The sequence below is a fragment of the Leptonychotes weddellii genome, chromosome 11, assembly GCF_054177405.1.
Source record: "Leptonychotes weddellii isolate Sample4059 chromosome 11, ASM5417740v2, whole genome shotgun sequence".
NCBI lineage: Eukaryota > Metazoa > Chordata > Mammalia > Carnivora > Phocidae > Leptonychotes > Leptonychotes weddellii.
Genome location: NC_138379.1, coordinates 93,983,148 through 93,995,412, shown reverse-complemented (window position 1 = coordinate 93,995,412; position 12,265 = coordinate 93,983,148). Strand labels below are relative to the sequence as shown.

The 12,265-nt window shown below is 38.8% G+C and overlaps 1 protein-coding gene across 1 annotated transcript in view; it reads left to right on the top strand.

Annotated features, from left to right (window-relative positions):
* The window catches only part of DYNC2H1 (dynein cytoplasmic 2 heavy chain 1), a 260,672-nt gene that overhangs the window by 54,639 nt on the left and 193,768 nt on the right, over positions 1-12,265 (top strand). The window contains exons 36-41 of the mRNA XM_081797372.1: positions 307-422; positions 3,222-3,421; positions 4,422-4,686; positions 5,936-6,143; positions 9,025-9,154; positions 12,026-12,181. Coding sequence (XP_081653498.1) covers positions 307-422; positions 3,222-3,421; positions 4,422-4,686; positions 5,936-6,143; positions 9,025-9,154; positions 12,026-12,181 — 1,075 coding nt within the window. The remainder of the gene's footprint in view (positions 1-306; positions 423-3,221; positions 3,422-4,421; positions 4,687-5,935; positions 6,144-9,024; positions 9,155-12,025; positions 12,182-12,265) is intronic.

Genomic DNA, 12,265 nt, shown 5'->3' with positions numbered 1-12,265 from the left:
AAGTGTTCCATGATTCATTGTTTGTGCATAACACCCAGTGCTCCATGCAGAACGTGCCCTCCTCAATACCCACCACCAGGCCAACCCATCCTCCCACCCCCCTCCCCTCTAGAACCCCCAGCCTGTTTTTCAGAGTCCATCGTCTCTCATGGTTCATCCACCCCTCCGATTTCCCCCGCTTCATTCTTCCCCTCCCGCTTCGGTACTCGTTTCTGTATGTCCATAGTTATAGTCTGTATTTCTTTAAATATAACGATAGAATAATTTCTTATAGCTATCTGATGCTTTGTGATTTCTGTGTCTAAGGGAACTTTTGACGCCTCAGCAACATTACGACTGGGGTCTGAGAGCCTTGAAGACTGTTCTTAGAGGAAGTGGAGGCCTTCTTAGGCAGCTGAAGAAAAGCGGCATTAAACAGAATGGTAGGACTCGTTATTCAGATACAATCTTATTTAAAAAATGCAACAGCTTTAATTTAGAACACTTTTAGATTTATAGAAAAGTAATAAAGATGGTTTTTAAATGCCTGGCCCCAGTTTCTCCTGTTGTTAACATCTTGCATTAGCATGCTATATTTTATCACAATAGTGGACCAATATTGATGTTATTTTTTAACTGAAATCCATACTTCATTCCACTTTTCCCTAGTTCTTACCCAGTGTCCTATCATAACTTTAAAATGTGCATTAAATACTAAATAGTTGTGCTATATAGAGGAATAGTCTAGTCCGCTTCTCCTCAATCTTTGATGTACATTTACAATCGCCTAGAGCCTTGTTAAAACACCAGTGTTGGGTCCTTATGCCCAGCTTCCTGATTCTGTAGGTCTGGGGCAGAGCCTGAGAATTTCTCTCATCTGAAAACAACAACCGTAGAAATGTACAGGGGTTTTCTCTTTCAAAGAGATAGTATACCAAGCAAAATTACCCTTTAAAAAAAAACTTAAGATTACAAAAAATACCTTTTACCCGTAAAATAACTTTCAAGTTACAGTGAAGTTAGACAGATAGCATTCCCGTTGTCTCCTCTCATTTACTATGGTACATTGGCCAAAACTAGGAACCTGAGGCTGGCATATTACTGCTAACTGATGTCCAGACTTCATTTGGACTTCACGTGTTCTGTCGTTAATGCCCTCTTTCTGCTCCAGGATCGAGGCTAGGGTGCCTCATTGCCTCCAGTTGTCATGTCTCCTCAGTCTCCTTGGTGCTGTACAGGTCATGTGTCATGTAGACTCTTCCTCAGTCTGGGTTTTGTCATGATGTTTCTGTCATGATGAGACCAGGTTCTGAACATTTGGAAAGAACACCAGAGAGGTGATGGGCCCATCTTACCACATTGTATCAGTGTGTGCACAATGACCGCATGACGTCACTGCTGATGTTCACCTTCCCGGCTTATTTTAGAATTTGCCAGGTGTCTCCGCTGGAATAATAACTGTGAAATTACTGTTCTCCCCCTTCCCTACTGTACTTTTCGGAAGCTAGTTACTAAATGTGGCTCACCTTCAAAGCAGGCAGGCAAGGATTAAGCTCCATCTCTTAGAGGGGGGAATATCTGCAAATATTATTTGAAACTCTTCTGTAAATAAGATTTGTTTCTTCTTTCCTACTTATGTATTTATCAAATCATTTATTCAGATCAGACTCATGATATTTTATTATACTCTACCACCTTTTCCCCCCATTTATATAAGATAAATGATTCCCCCACCCATGGATGTGTGCCTTTATGAAAGGCCAAATATTCAACTCTGCAGATTGCTTTTAAAAAGTAAGTTGGGGGGGCTCGGGTGGCTCAGTTGGTTAAGTGTCCAACTCTTGATTTCGGCTCAGGTCATGATCTCAGGGTCCTGGGATCAAGCCCCGTGTTGGGCTCCATGCTCAGCACAGAGTCTGCTTGAGATTCTTTCCCTCTTGCTTGCCCTCTCTTTCTCTCTTCATTAAATAAATAAAATCTTTTTTTTTTAAGCTAAGTTAAAACGCTGAAAATAAGTCAGCATAGAAAAACACACCATGTAAAATTATTTATTCAGGCTTTAAGTGATTTAAGTATACATCTTAAAAAAAGGAAGCTGCTTTAGCTCTGTTATTGGGTTGGCACATGCCAGGGAAGATAAGTCATTTGGTGAGCTACTTAAATTACTATTTTTCTGTTGTCTCTCTCTTTTAAGAAACATTGAAACCATACCTATAGTAATTAAAGATGGCTTACTCATGCTTGAAAGAAGCTCTATTGTGCCCATGCCTCTTTGCACGTACTTAAACATGGAAATATTCAGCAATTATAGAGAAATACCAGACTAAAGACGGTTTCTTGCCTTCATTGATGTATCTTAGCTTTCAGCAGCTGATTAATATCCTTGAAAAAATAAGAATCTTGCAATGATGTTAGTATTTACATTTGGTTTGGGGATGGGTTTATGAATCACTTTTGAGCAAGTCTGATTAAAGACTGTTGCTCAGTCTGTTGGTTTTCAGTCTCAGGACTTAAACTTCTGGGCGGCAGTACTGGCGTATTTGAAGATGCCTGAGTCTGCACTTAGTTGATTTGGATGCGAGTCCCAGCTGTTAGACTGCTCTGCTTTCTCCGGTAAATCACTTAAACCCTTAGAGATTTAATATCCTCAAATATAAAACCAGAATAATGTAATACTTTCTTACTTTATACAGTTGTTGAAGGATCACATAAAAGCTGTAAAGTTCTATAAAATTGTAAGTGCTGGCGACTTCTATTTTGTTTTTTTAAGATTCATTTTTTGAGAGAGAAAGAACGCACATGAGTGGAGTAGGGACAGAGGGAGAGGGAGAGAGAATCTCAACCAGACTGCCTGCTGAGGCCTGAGCCCGACACGGGGCTGGATCCCAGGACCCTGACATCATGACCTGAGCTGAAACCAAGAGTCAGACACTTAACCAACTGAGCTGCCCAGACGCCCCAAGGATTTTTATTATTAATTAAAGTCTGGGAACCCTGGGACTCAAATTCTATGGAAGAGAGTCCAGAACTGTCCTTAGGGATCCTTATTTCTCAGTGGTCAAAAGATAGTAAGGTAAGCTTGTCAGTTCACATGGTATCAGAGGGCTTTGACTGTTACTAAATTCTAGCACATCATTTAATTACTAGTAACGAATATCATGGTATTTGAAAATTGTGTTTACGGTCATTAAAACTTTCTAAAGTCAGTAACGAATAATTTTAAAATGAAACTTTTTCTCCAGTTGATGAAAGCCAAATTGTGGTACAAGCGCTGAGGCTTAATACAATGTCAAAGTTTACGTTTGCTGACTGCTCACGGTTTGATGCGCTGATTAAAGATGTGTTTCCTGGGATCGACTTGAGAGAAGTGGAATATGGTGAACTGAGTTCTGCACTACAGCAAGTCTTTGAGGAGGCCAGCTATGAAATCATACCTGATCAGGTAACCGTCAAGGATACTTTGTAATAGGAGTGCCCGGGTGGCTCAGCGGTTAAGCATCCGACTCTTGATTTTGGCTCAGGTCGTGATCTTGGGGTCGTGAGATCGAGCCCCACATCAGGCTCCCTGCTCAGTGTGGAGCCCACTTGTCCTTCTCCCTCTGCTCCTCCCCCTGCTTGCACTCTCTTTCTCTCTCTCTCAAATAAATAAATAAAATTTTAAAAAGAGAATATAATATATTGATCCTTTCTCCTAGTTAATTCCTTATTAACTATCTTTATCTTTTATCTTTCCATTTAAATCTCACTTACTCAGGGATGCCTTCCCTGATCTTTGAGTCCAGATGAAGTTTCCTTGCTGTGTGTTTCATTACTTTTCTTTCTCACGTACTTACTAACGCTTAATCTAATCATATATTTGACTAATAATTGATTTTCCCCCACCAAATATAGTGTTCGTGCAATGTGGGATCCATGTTTGTTTTTGTTCATCATTTTATTCCTAGTGCCTTTTACAGAGCCTGGCCCATAATAGATCCATCATATATATTTTTGATAATTGATTACATATGACTTAGTTTCACTTTGACAGTTTCTTAGGAGAAATTCTTTTTAGTAGCTTTTTTTATGTAGCACAAGTACATGTTCAAAATGAACATTTTTCCCTCTTTTTTTTGAGAGATACAGGATATAAATGCATGAATCAACTAATGAATAAAATAATACATATATTATATTTGAATGAGTGAGTAAAATAATGAACATATTGTCAAATGATTTGGAAAGTATACTTGTTTCTTTTAAAGAAATACTGGATTTAAAGATCATGGTGTAAACATGCTCAGATTTATTTAGGTGTCATTTTGTTTAAGGCTGTTTATCTTCCACTGAAGAAATCAAAGGCTTTAATTTTATATGTTTGGAATAGAACAACTGTTAAGAATGAGAACAGAACTATGGTTGTGTACTATAAATCATATACAAACATGTTTCTTTTCTACTAGATCAAGAAGGCTTTAGAATTGTATGAACAGTTACGCCAAAGAATGGGAGTTGTCATTGTTGGCCCAAGTGGTGCTGGGAAATCAACCCTGTGGAGGATGTTAAGGGCAGCGCTGGGCAGAATTGGCAAAGTGGTCAAACAGTATACCATGAATCCCAAAGCTATGCCTCGACGTCAGCTGTTAGGCCATATTGACATGGATACCAGGGAATGGTCTGATGGCGTTTTGACAAACAGCGCTCGCCAAGTGGTCCGAGAACCTCAAGGTTGGTGTGTGGTTTGTGATTCTTTGCTTTCCTTAGTACTTTTTAGAAGATGACAGAACTTGTCTTTAACGCTGTCCTTATTAAAGTCTTGCACGTAACCATAAACTGCCTTATAAATGGTGTACGTTGACCATTTACTTCAGAGGGGCCCAAGATGTGCTGTCATGTTGATCTAGACTGAATAGGAACTTCTGTTATAATAGAAACTCTGAGTAATCTGGGTGAGTTGCGATTCACAACTAGATTAATTTACTGAAAAAATAGAAAATCTATTTTTGCGTCACAAATAAGATGACAAATTTTGTTTGGGTTTAAAATTGGTGTGTGTGTGTGTAAACACTCTTAACTCATGAGTTGGAATACAGTGTTTTGAATCATTTTGAAAATTTAAGTCGTAAAACAGTAGTCGTCTTGCTCTCAGCTTTTTGGTTTGGTGTTTAAAGGGATTTTTGGCCAGAATCTGAGAAGACTTCTTACTTTTTATTAGGTCATAATTAAAAGTTGTTTTTCTAAGCCAGTGAGAGAAGGGTTTAGAACTGAGACATTGGAAGAGATTTTCCATGTAGTTTTTCATTTTCACTGTGGTTAATAATATCACACTCAGTAAAAACCAAATATTGCCTGTATTGACTTGTCACACTTTTATGGGTGATATTATCCTGTTTGAATTGTCTCCAAGTACACTTGAAACCATTCTCATTTTAGGAAGGATGGATTTAAAAAAAAAAAAGACTTGTCTCCAAAAAGACTTGTGTACACAGCACTACTTCTCCCCTTTGAAGTCAACTTTTTATATATCAAAGAAATTTGATGGGTGAATTTTGTATTTCTCAAATAGGATGCTAAAAATGGGTTTCCTATCTTTTCTACAAGAGATACTACATTCTTATGACCTGGTAGGAGACAAAGGTGTGGAGAATATCTCACAAGGTCATGGGACTGGAAATAGCCCAGTCTTGCAGACCATCTTTTCCTTTAGTTCTGTATGTTTGGGGACAGGTAGAGCATTATCACAGGGCACGTGGCTGAGGGACAGGTAGGGTGTTATCACATGAGTCCTTGAGCTCGGCTGCAATGCAGAGTCACGGGGAAAATCTCACCTTGTTCTGCTTTAGCTCTTCATAATATAAAATAACACTGGGTGGAAATTACTTCTGAAGATTAAGAGATGGTTATTTGATTCCTCATTTTTAGTTGTTATCACTGCGTATAGTTTCGTTTTACTTCCACTTCCTTGTTTTAAAAACAGATGTCAGCTCATGGATAATATGTGATGGTGATATTGACCCCGAATGGATAGAGTCCCTGAATTCAGTTCTGGATGACAATCGACTCCTCACCATGCCCAGCGGAGAAAGGATTCAGTTTGGCCCAAATGTTAACTTTATATTTGAAACTCATGATTTAAGTTGTGCCTCGCCAGCCACAATATCTAGAATGGGAATGATCTTTCTTAGGTAAACCATCAGAGCACTTGCCTACGTGATGTGAGAATATTCTTCAGTTATTGGTTTGGTTTCATAGCTAAGTGGAGTAAGTGTTGTATGAATGATGTGTAAATACGTGTTTCCTCATTTTTTATTAACTTCCTGTGTTAGGTTTTACTTCATTCAGAGAGTAACGGTTTTATTGCAGTTAAATTGTTTCAGTGTTTAGTGTATTACAGTCACTAAGGATTATGTTTGTTTGCTTCAGTGAGACAACAAGTATTTCATTGTTTCTTTTTTTCTCTTACTTCTATTTAAATGTTACCAGTGCAGAGAAGTGAAGAAGCTGGTTATGAACTAGAGGCTGATAATCCAGAACTAAGTAGCAATATTTTAATCATAAAATTTTAGATTCATAGAATTTTAGGGCCAACCTAGGCCATCCTAGGGAAGTGACCTTTCACTGTACAAATTGGAAACCTCCTGACTTAATTTTTACTTTCTTCCTCAGTGTATTTGCTTCAGGGGTAAAAATGAAGAATAAACTAATTTTAGATATCATGTATGATAGTCTCATGCCAGAACATAGACATTACAGCCAATTTCATTTTCCAAAATGAGTAATTAGAAAGCTTTCTTGCGCTTTTTGAATTGCTGTTTTAGAACTTGACACTCAGGGGTCTATACAAATGCTAAATGCCCTACTCGTTCAGCACCACTTGAAGCCATTTTTGGTGCTATGTGACACGATAGTGTTATCAAGTCGGTTCAGATTGTTTCCAAAACTAATTGCTTGCTTCTTTGATAGTATTTTAGGGAACATTTATATTAAATAGTCATGAACTCCAGTTAAATTTTTTAGGTATTATTAATTAAAAGATACACCATTGTGTTTATAACTTTTGTAGCCCTGTCTCACAGTTTGTCTACTTGTTCAACATACTCTTATAATCTGGTGAGAAAAGTGGCATAAAAGGGAAGTTTATAACTAAATGTTGAAATCTTTATTGAATGCCTATTATGTATGTGACTTTAAGTCAGGCATTTTAGGAGAGACAGAGCAAGAAAGGGGTAAAACTAACACAGAGGGCTTGTCTTTGTGGAGCATCCCTTCAAGTAGAGGAGATAAAATAAATGGAACAATTATATCACAAGGTAGAATATAAGTGACGTAAATGGTAAGTAGAGTGCAATAGGTATTTAGCAGAAAGAAAGACCACGGATTGCTGCACGGGATTTAAAAATTGTTGGTGAACCCGATATTGTTTGTGAGAGGCATGATGAATGTATATGATTGCATGTAAAATACAAATACATGGTAACATTTTCGCTGCTTTTGATCAGCTTGTACCTTGGTTTTAGGTTCCATTCATTTCTTCATTTGTTGAACACTTGCTATGTTACAGGCCAAATGAGGACCTTCTGATAGTGAAAGAGAATGCTGTTAATTATGCTGGGACAGTAAACCAGGATTGTCCTGGACGAACCATCAAGATGTGTAGTTACCATAGGCACTGGGGAAACACCATTGACAGCAAAGTCTTTATTCTGCAGGGGCTCCGAGAGTCTTTGGTTTTCAGACTTGAGCTGATCTAATGTAACTTACGTATTTACTTTTTTTTTTTTAAGTTTTTTTTTTTTAAGATTTTATTTATTTATTTGACAGAGAGAGTGAGCACTAGCACAAGCAGGGGAAACGGCAGAGGGAGAAGCAGGCTTCCCGCAGAGCAGGGAGCCAGATGCGGGGCTCAATCCCAGGACCCCAGGATCACGACCTGAGTTGAAGGCAGACGCTTAACGACTGAGCCACCCAGGCGCCCCACGTATTTACTTTTGATCATCCCATTTTTCTTTTCCTTTTTACCTGGATAGAAATGTGAGAGGAGAAATTCAAGGGCTCAGTAGTTACAGTGTTGCTACAAAACAGTGGTAGAGAGTAGGAAAGAAGTGGCAAAATCATGAACCCTTGTCTATTCCAAAATTGTTTATGAATTGTTCTTACCATAATTTTTTATAATTATTTAAGATATAATTTTGAATGTCAGTATTATATTTAATTTCAGTCACTGAATGTTGCTCATGTAATTAGGTGTTTTGCTAAAGGAATTGTATTTTACTTGACAAAGATCTTTGAGGTTTTTTTTTTTAGATCTTTGAGTTTTAATAGTGGCATGAGAATTTAGGTAGTTGGCTTTTTTTGAGAGAGAGAAGAAGAAAAAAATATTTTTAAAGATCTGTATTAAGATGCAGCTGTCTTTGAACTCTGCTGTGTTTTTGAATCACCCAGAGATTTTGTTAAAGTGAAGATTTTGTTTCAGTAAGTCTGAGATGGGATTTGGGATTGTCTATTTCTCTATTCCTAAGGATTTAGACAACTCTTTGGCTAATCTGTATATAATTCCTCTTTGTGTTTATAATATAGATAAAATTTATTTGCTTTATTTTACAGAAAATGGCATATACATATATACATATATACGTATGCGTATGTGTGCATGTATATATATACACGTAACTAATATATACGTATACATAGAGAAATAACTAAAGTTAACACTTATACTAGCAGATACAATACCTGTGTAGAATAATGTTTATCGGAGCAGAAATTCATTTTGAGAGAAAATTGACAGTGTCTTCCTTTTTTTTTTTTTTTTAAGATTTTATTCATTTATTTGAGAGAGAGAAAGGCGGAGACTGAGCAGGAGCAGAGGGGGAGGGGCAGAGGGAGAAGCAGGCTCCTCGCTGAGCAGGGAGCCCAAAGGACGTGGGGCTGGGACACAGGGCTTGAGCCCAGCACCCTGGGATCATGACCTGAGCCGAAGGCAGATGCTTCACCGACTGAGCCATCTAGGCGCCCCTGACAGTGTCTCCCTAAGTAATTTCTTACATGCTTATTAATCTGTTTCAGTGATGAAGAGACAGATGTTAATTCTCTGATAAAATCTTGGTTGAAGAATCAGCCTCCTAATTATAGGAATAATCTTGAAAACTGGATTGGAGATTACTTTGAAAAGGCTTTACAGTGGATTCTGAAGCAGGTAAGTTAGCCATAATATTTCATAATTAATCATTTAGGCCAGAAGTACAGTGATTAAGAGTGTTGCTTAGAGATAGCTGCCTTTTAGTGGATCTCAGCCAGAATCTGGGGGCAGAGTGAGAAGTAGGTGTCTTCCCTGCTCTCCTGCTCTTTGTCTTGGCTTAACTTTCTTTATGGTGTCTTAAAACACTTCAGTTCTCTCACCTACAATATCCTGAACTGCTTACCTAAAAATCTTGAATAGTGGAATCTCCCATTGTTTACTAGCAAAACGATGTTACTGTCACATTTCACTGTCAGTAAATGCCTGCTTGTATTTCATACTAAAAACAACGTCAAGGTAATACTACAGTAGAAGAGGGATGGCGAGTCGTTTACAGTGTTACTGAGCACTGCTTGTGCAGACATTATTGCATATCTAACATAGGCATCAAGCATAGCACTAGACAAGACAGGACAGACTCCTTCCTTGGGAGGGTTTGCCTAATGGAGAAAACTGAGGGAAGAGAATATTGCTGTCTTCCAGGAGAGTTTAAAAAGGTGATCACACTTGATTTTGAATTTGAAGCATGAATAGCAGTTTCAGGTACACAGAAGGCAGGGGAGGACTTTTACAGGTTCTACACGATTTTTCAGCTATTTCCGGTTTTTGTGTCATTGCTTTTCTGAGAACTGTGAACATAGAGAAGTAGAGGAAATAAACAGCAGTGGAAGTACTTTTTGGAAGCATCTGATTGCTAATCTGAACTTGATTTAGTGGTTGCTACTTGGGGATTGAATAGGATCTGCCGAGAAATGGAGATTTCCCTTCAGTTTTCTTACCTTTTTCCTTTCCTGACTGTAAGGATATAAGAGATGGTGGGACAGGGATTGGTGAGGAGTGGGGTGTGAATGACAGAGGTTCCCTGGAGGCCTCAGGGGATGAAGCACTCCCTCCAGCCTGACAAGCTGTCTTCTTCTTTCTGGTATAACCACATGCATTCAGCTCGAAGCACCTTGAGGGCAAGGACCAAGCTGTAGTGTATCCACAGACCCAGGTGTGGTGCTGAAACATGCATGAATGAGCATGTATGTGCTTTAGTAAATACCTGCTGCCTCTGGCCTCACTCCTTTTCAGTGGATATGTGGGGATTTCAGGAACATGAAATATGCGGAGCTAGCAAGGCACTCCAGGACAAGTCCCTTGAGGTCATCTGCGTGGGTGCTGTTTTTGTTAGAAAGAGAAATACAACACTAGGTGGGATATATTGATATACAGGGGTTTCTAAGTGTAGGCATGAGGACAGGATAAGATGATCAAGCCATAGAGTGGATATAATCAGTTAGAAAATAAACTGATTCTGTTTTGAGGTCAGGTCCCTGTGATTGTTTGATGTGTTTTTAATGTGTTGACGCTTCCTTCCTTCTTATTCTTTGTTCACTGTGTTCAGATTTTGAGAAATATACCATAATGGTTACTCTAACCAAATGCTGATTTTATTTATAACTAGAGCTTTGCTTTCTTGTATCATTTTAGCAAATTAGACAATGTAGAAGAAAATGCGAGGGTTTCCTTTATCTTGCCTTTAAAGCCTGGAACTCTTAGCATGGCCCAAGCAGCTGGATTTCTGCTCATCTCCTCCCTTTTTCCTGCTCTTCCTCCCGTTTCTCCAACCCTCTAAAAATATTTTTTTTATGCAGAGTGATTTTTAAAAATACGTAAATTGGATCATTTTACTCTCTTACTTAAAAACACTTTAAAAGTAGTGAAGATAAACGTTACACTCCTTACCACGGCCGATGCAGTTCTGCGTACTCTGGCCCTTGCCTCGCTGTCTGCACTTCTCAACTACCCCACTGGCTTACCTTTGCTTGTGCTGTGTTCTCTGCATGCTAGACAGATGCATCCTTCAGATGCTGGCTTAACTGTTGCCGTTTGGAAAGAGGCGGGCTCTCCATCTGAGTTCTCTGAAAGCACTCTCTTCTGCTTCTCTGGAGCTTTTTTTTTTTTTTTTTTTTATTCATTTGAGATACAGAGAGAGAGAGCATGAGCAGGGAGAGAGGCAGAGGGAGAGGGAGAAGCAGGCTCCCTGCTGAGCCAGGAGCCCGATGCGGGGCTCGATCCCAGGACCCTGGGATCATGACCTGAGCCCAAGGCAGACGCTAAACCATCTGAGCCACCCAGGGGCCCCTTCTCTGGAGCTTTTACTGGGACTTGTTGACCGTCTCCCCTACGAGACTAGAGTCACACAAATGGAAGTTTCTGTTTAGGTCACCTTTTTTTTTCCCCCATACTTAGCACCACAGGGACATGTGACTGATGCATAAATGGTTCTCTGTAAATACTTAGAGATTGAATGAATGAGAGCCTTTTTCCCTTTTAACCCCCCGGCAGTTGCACACGGGCTCCGGAGGCCCACAGTTCGAAATCATCTACACCACTGCAACCCACAAGTTTCATTTTAAATTGTGCATACAGAGCCAGCTCCACATGGGTTTTTTGTGTTAAGTCTGCTTTTACCAGCCATACTTGTCCAGTGTCCTCTAGTTTCCTTTTTATCAGCAGGAGGAAATGGGGGACTGTTCTTTTTAGATCAGTGCTCAGTGATGTACTTTTTCTTTTATTTTCTTCAAGTTTAGGAAGTAAACAAACCACACATCTACTTAAGGACTCTAGCACTTACTGCTAGAAATGCACAATTGCATTTTTATGATCACTTTTTATTTTCAAAGTTTATACATGTAAACTGAATGAAATGTAAACTTTCTACATCTTTAGCAGAGGGATGCATTTAACAATCATAGTTGAAAAGATATGTGAGTGTAAATCTATGTTTCTGTGTTTACCAATTAATGTTTGTTTTTTGTCTGTACCATGGATTTTAATTAACAGAATGACTATGTGGTTGAAACAAGTTTGGTTGGGACTGTGATGAACGGTCTGTCACATCTACGTGGATGCCAAAATCATGACCAGTTTATTATTAATCTCATACGGGGACTTGGCGGAAATCTGAACATGAAATCACGTCTGGAATTCACCAAAGAGGTGATGCACATTTAAAACCTATATTCAGTCAACATTTTTCTTTAATTTTCATGACTCTTAATCGCCAAAATAGAGTGATTTGTA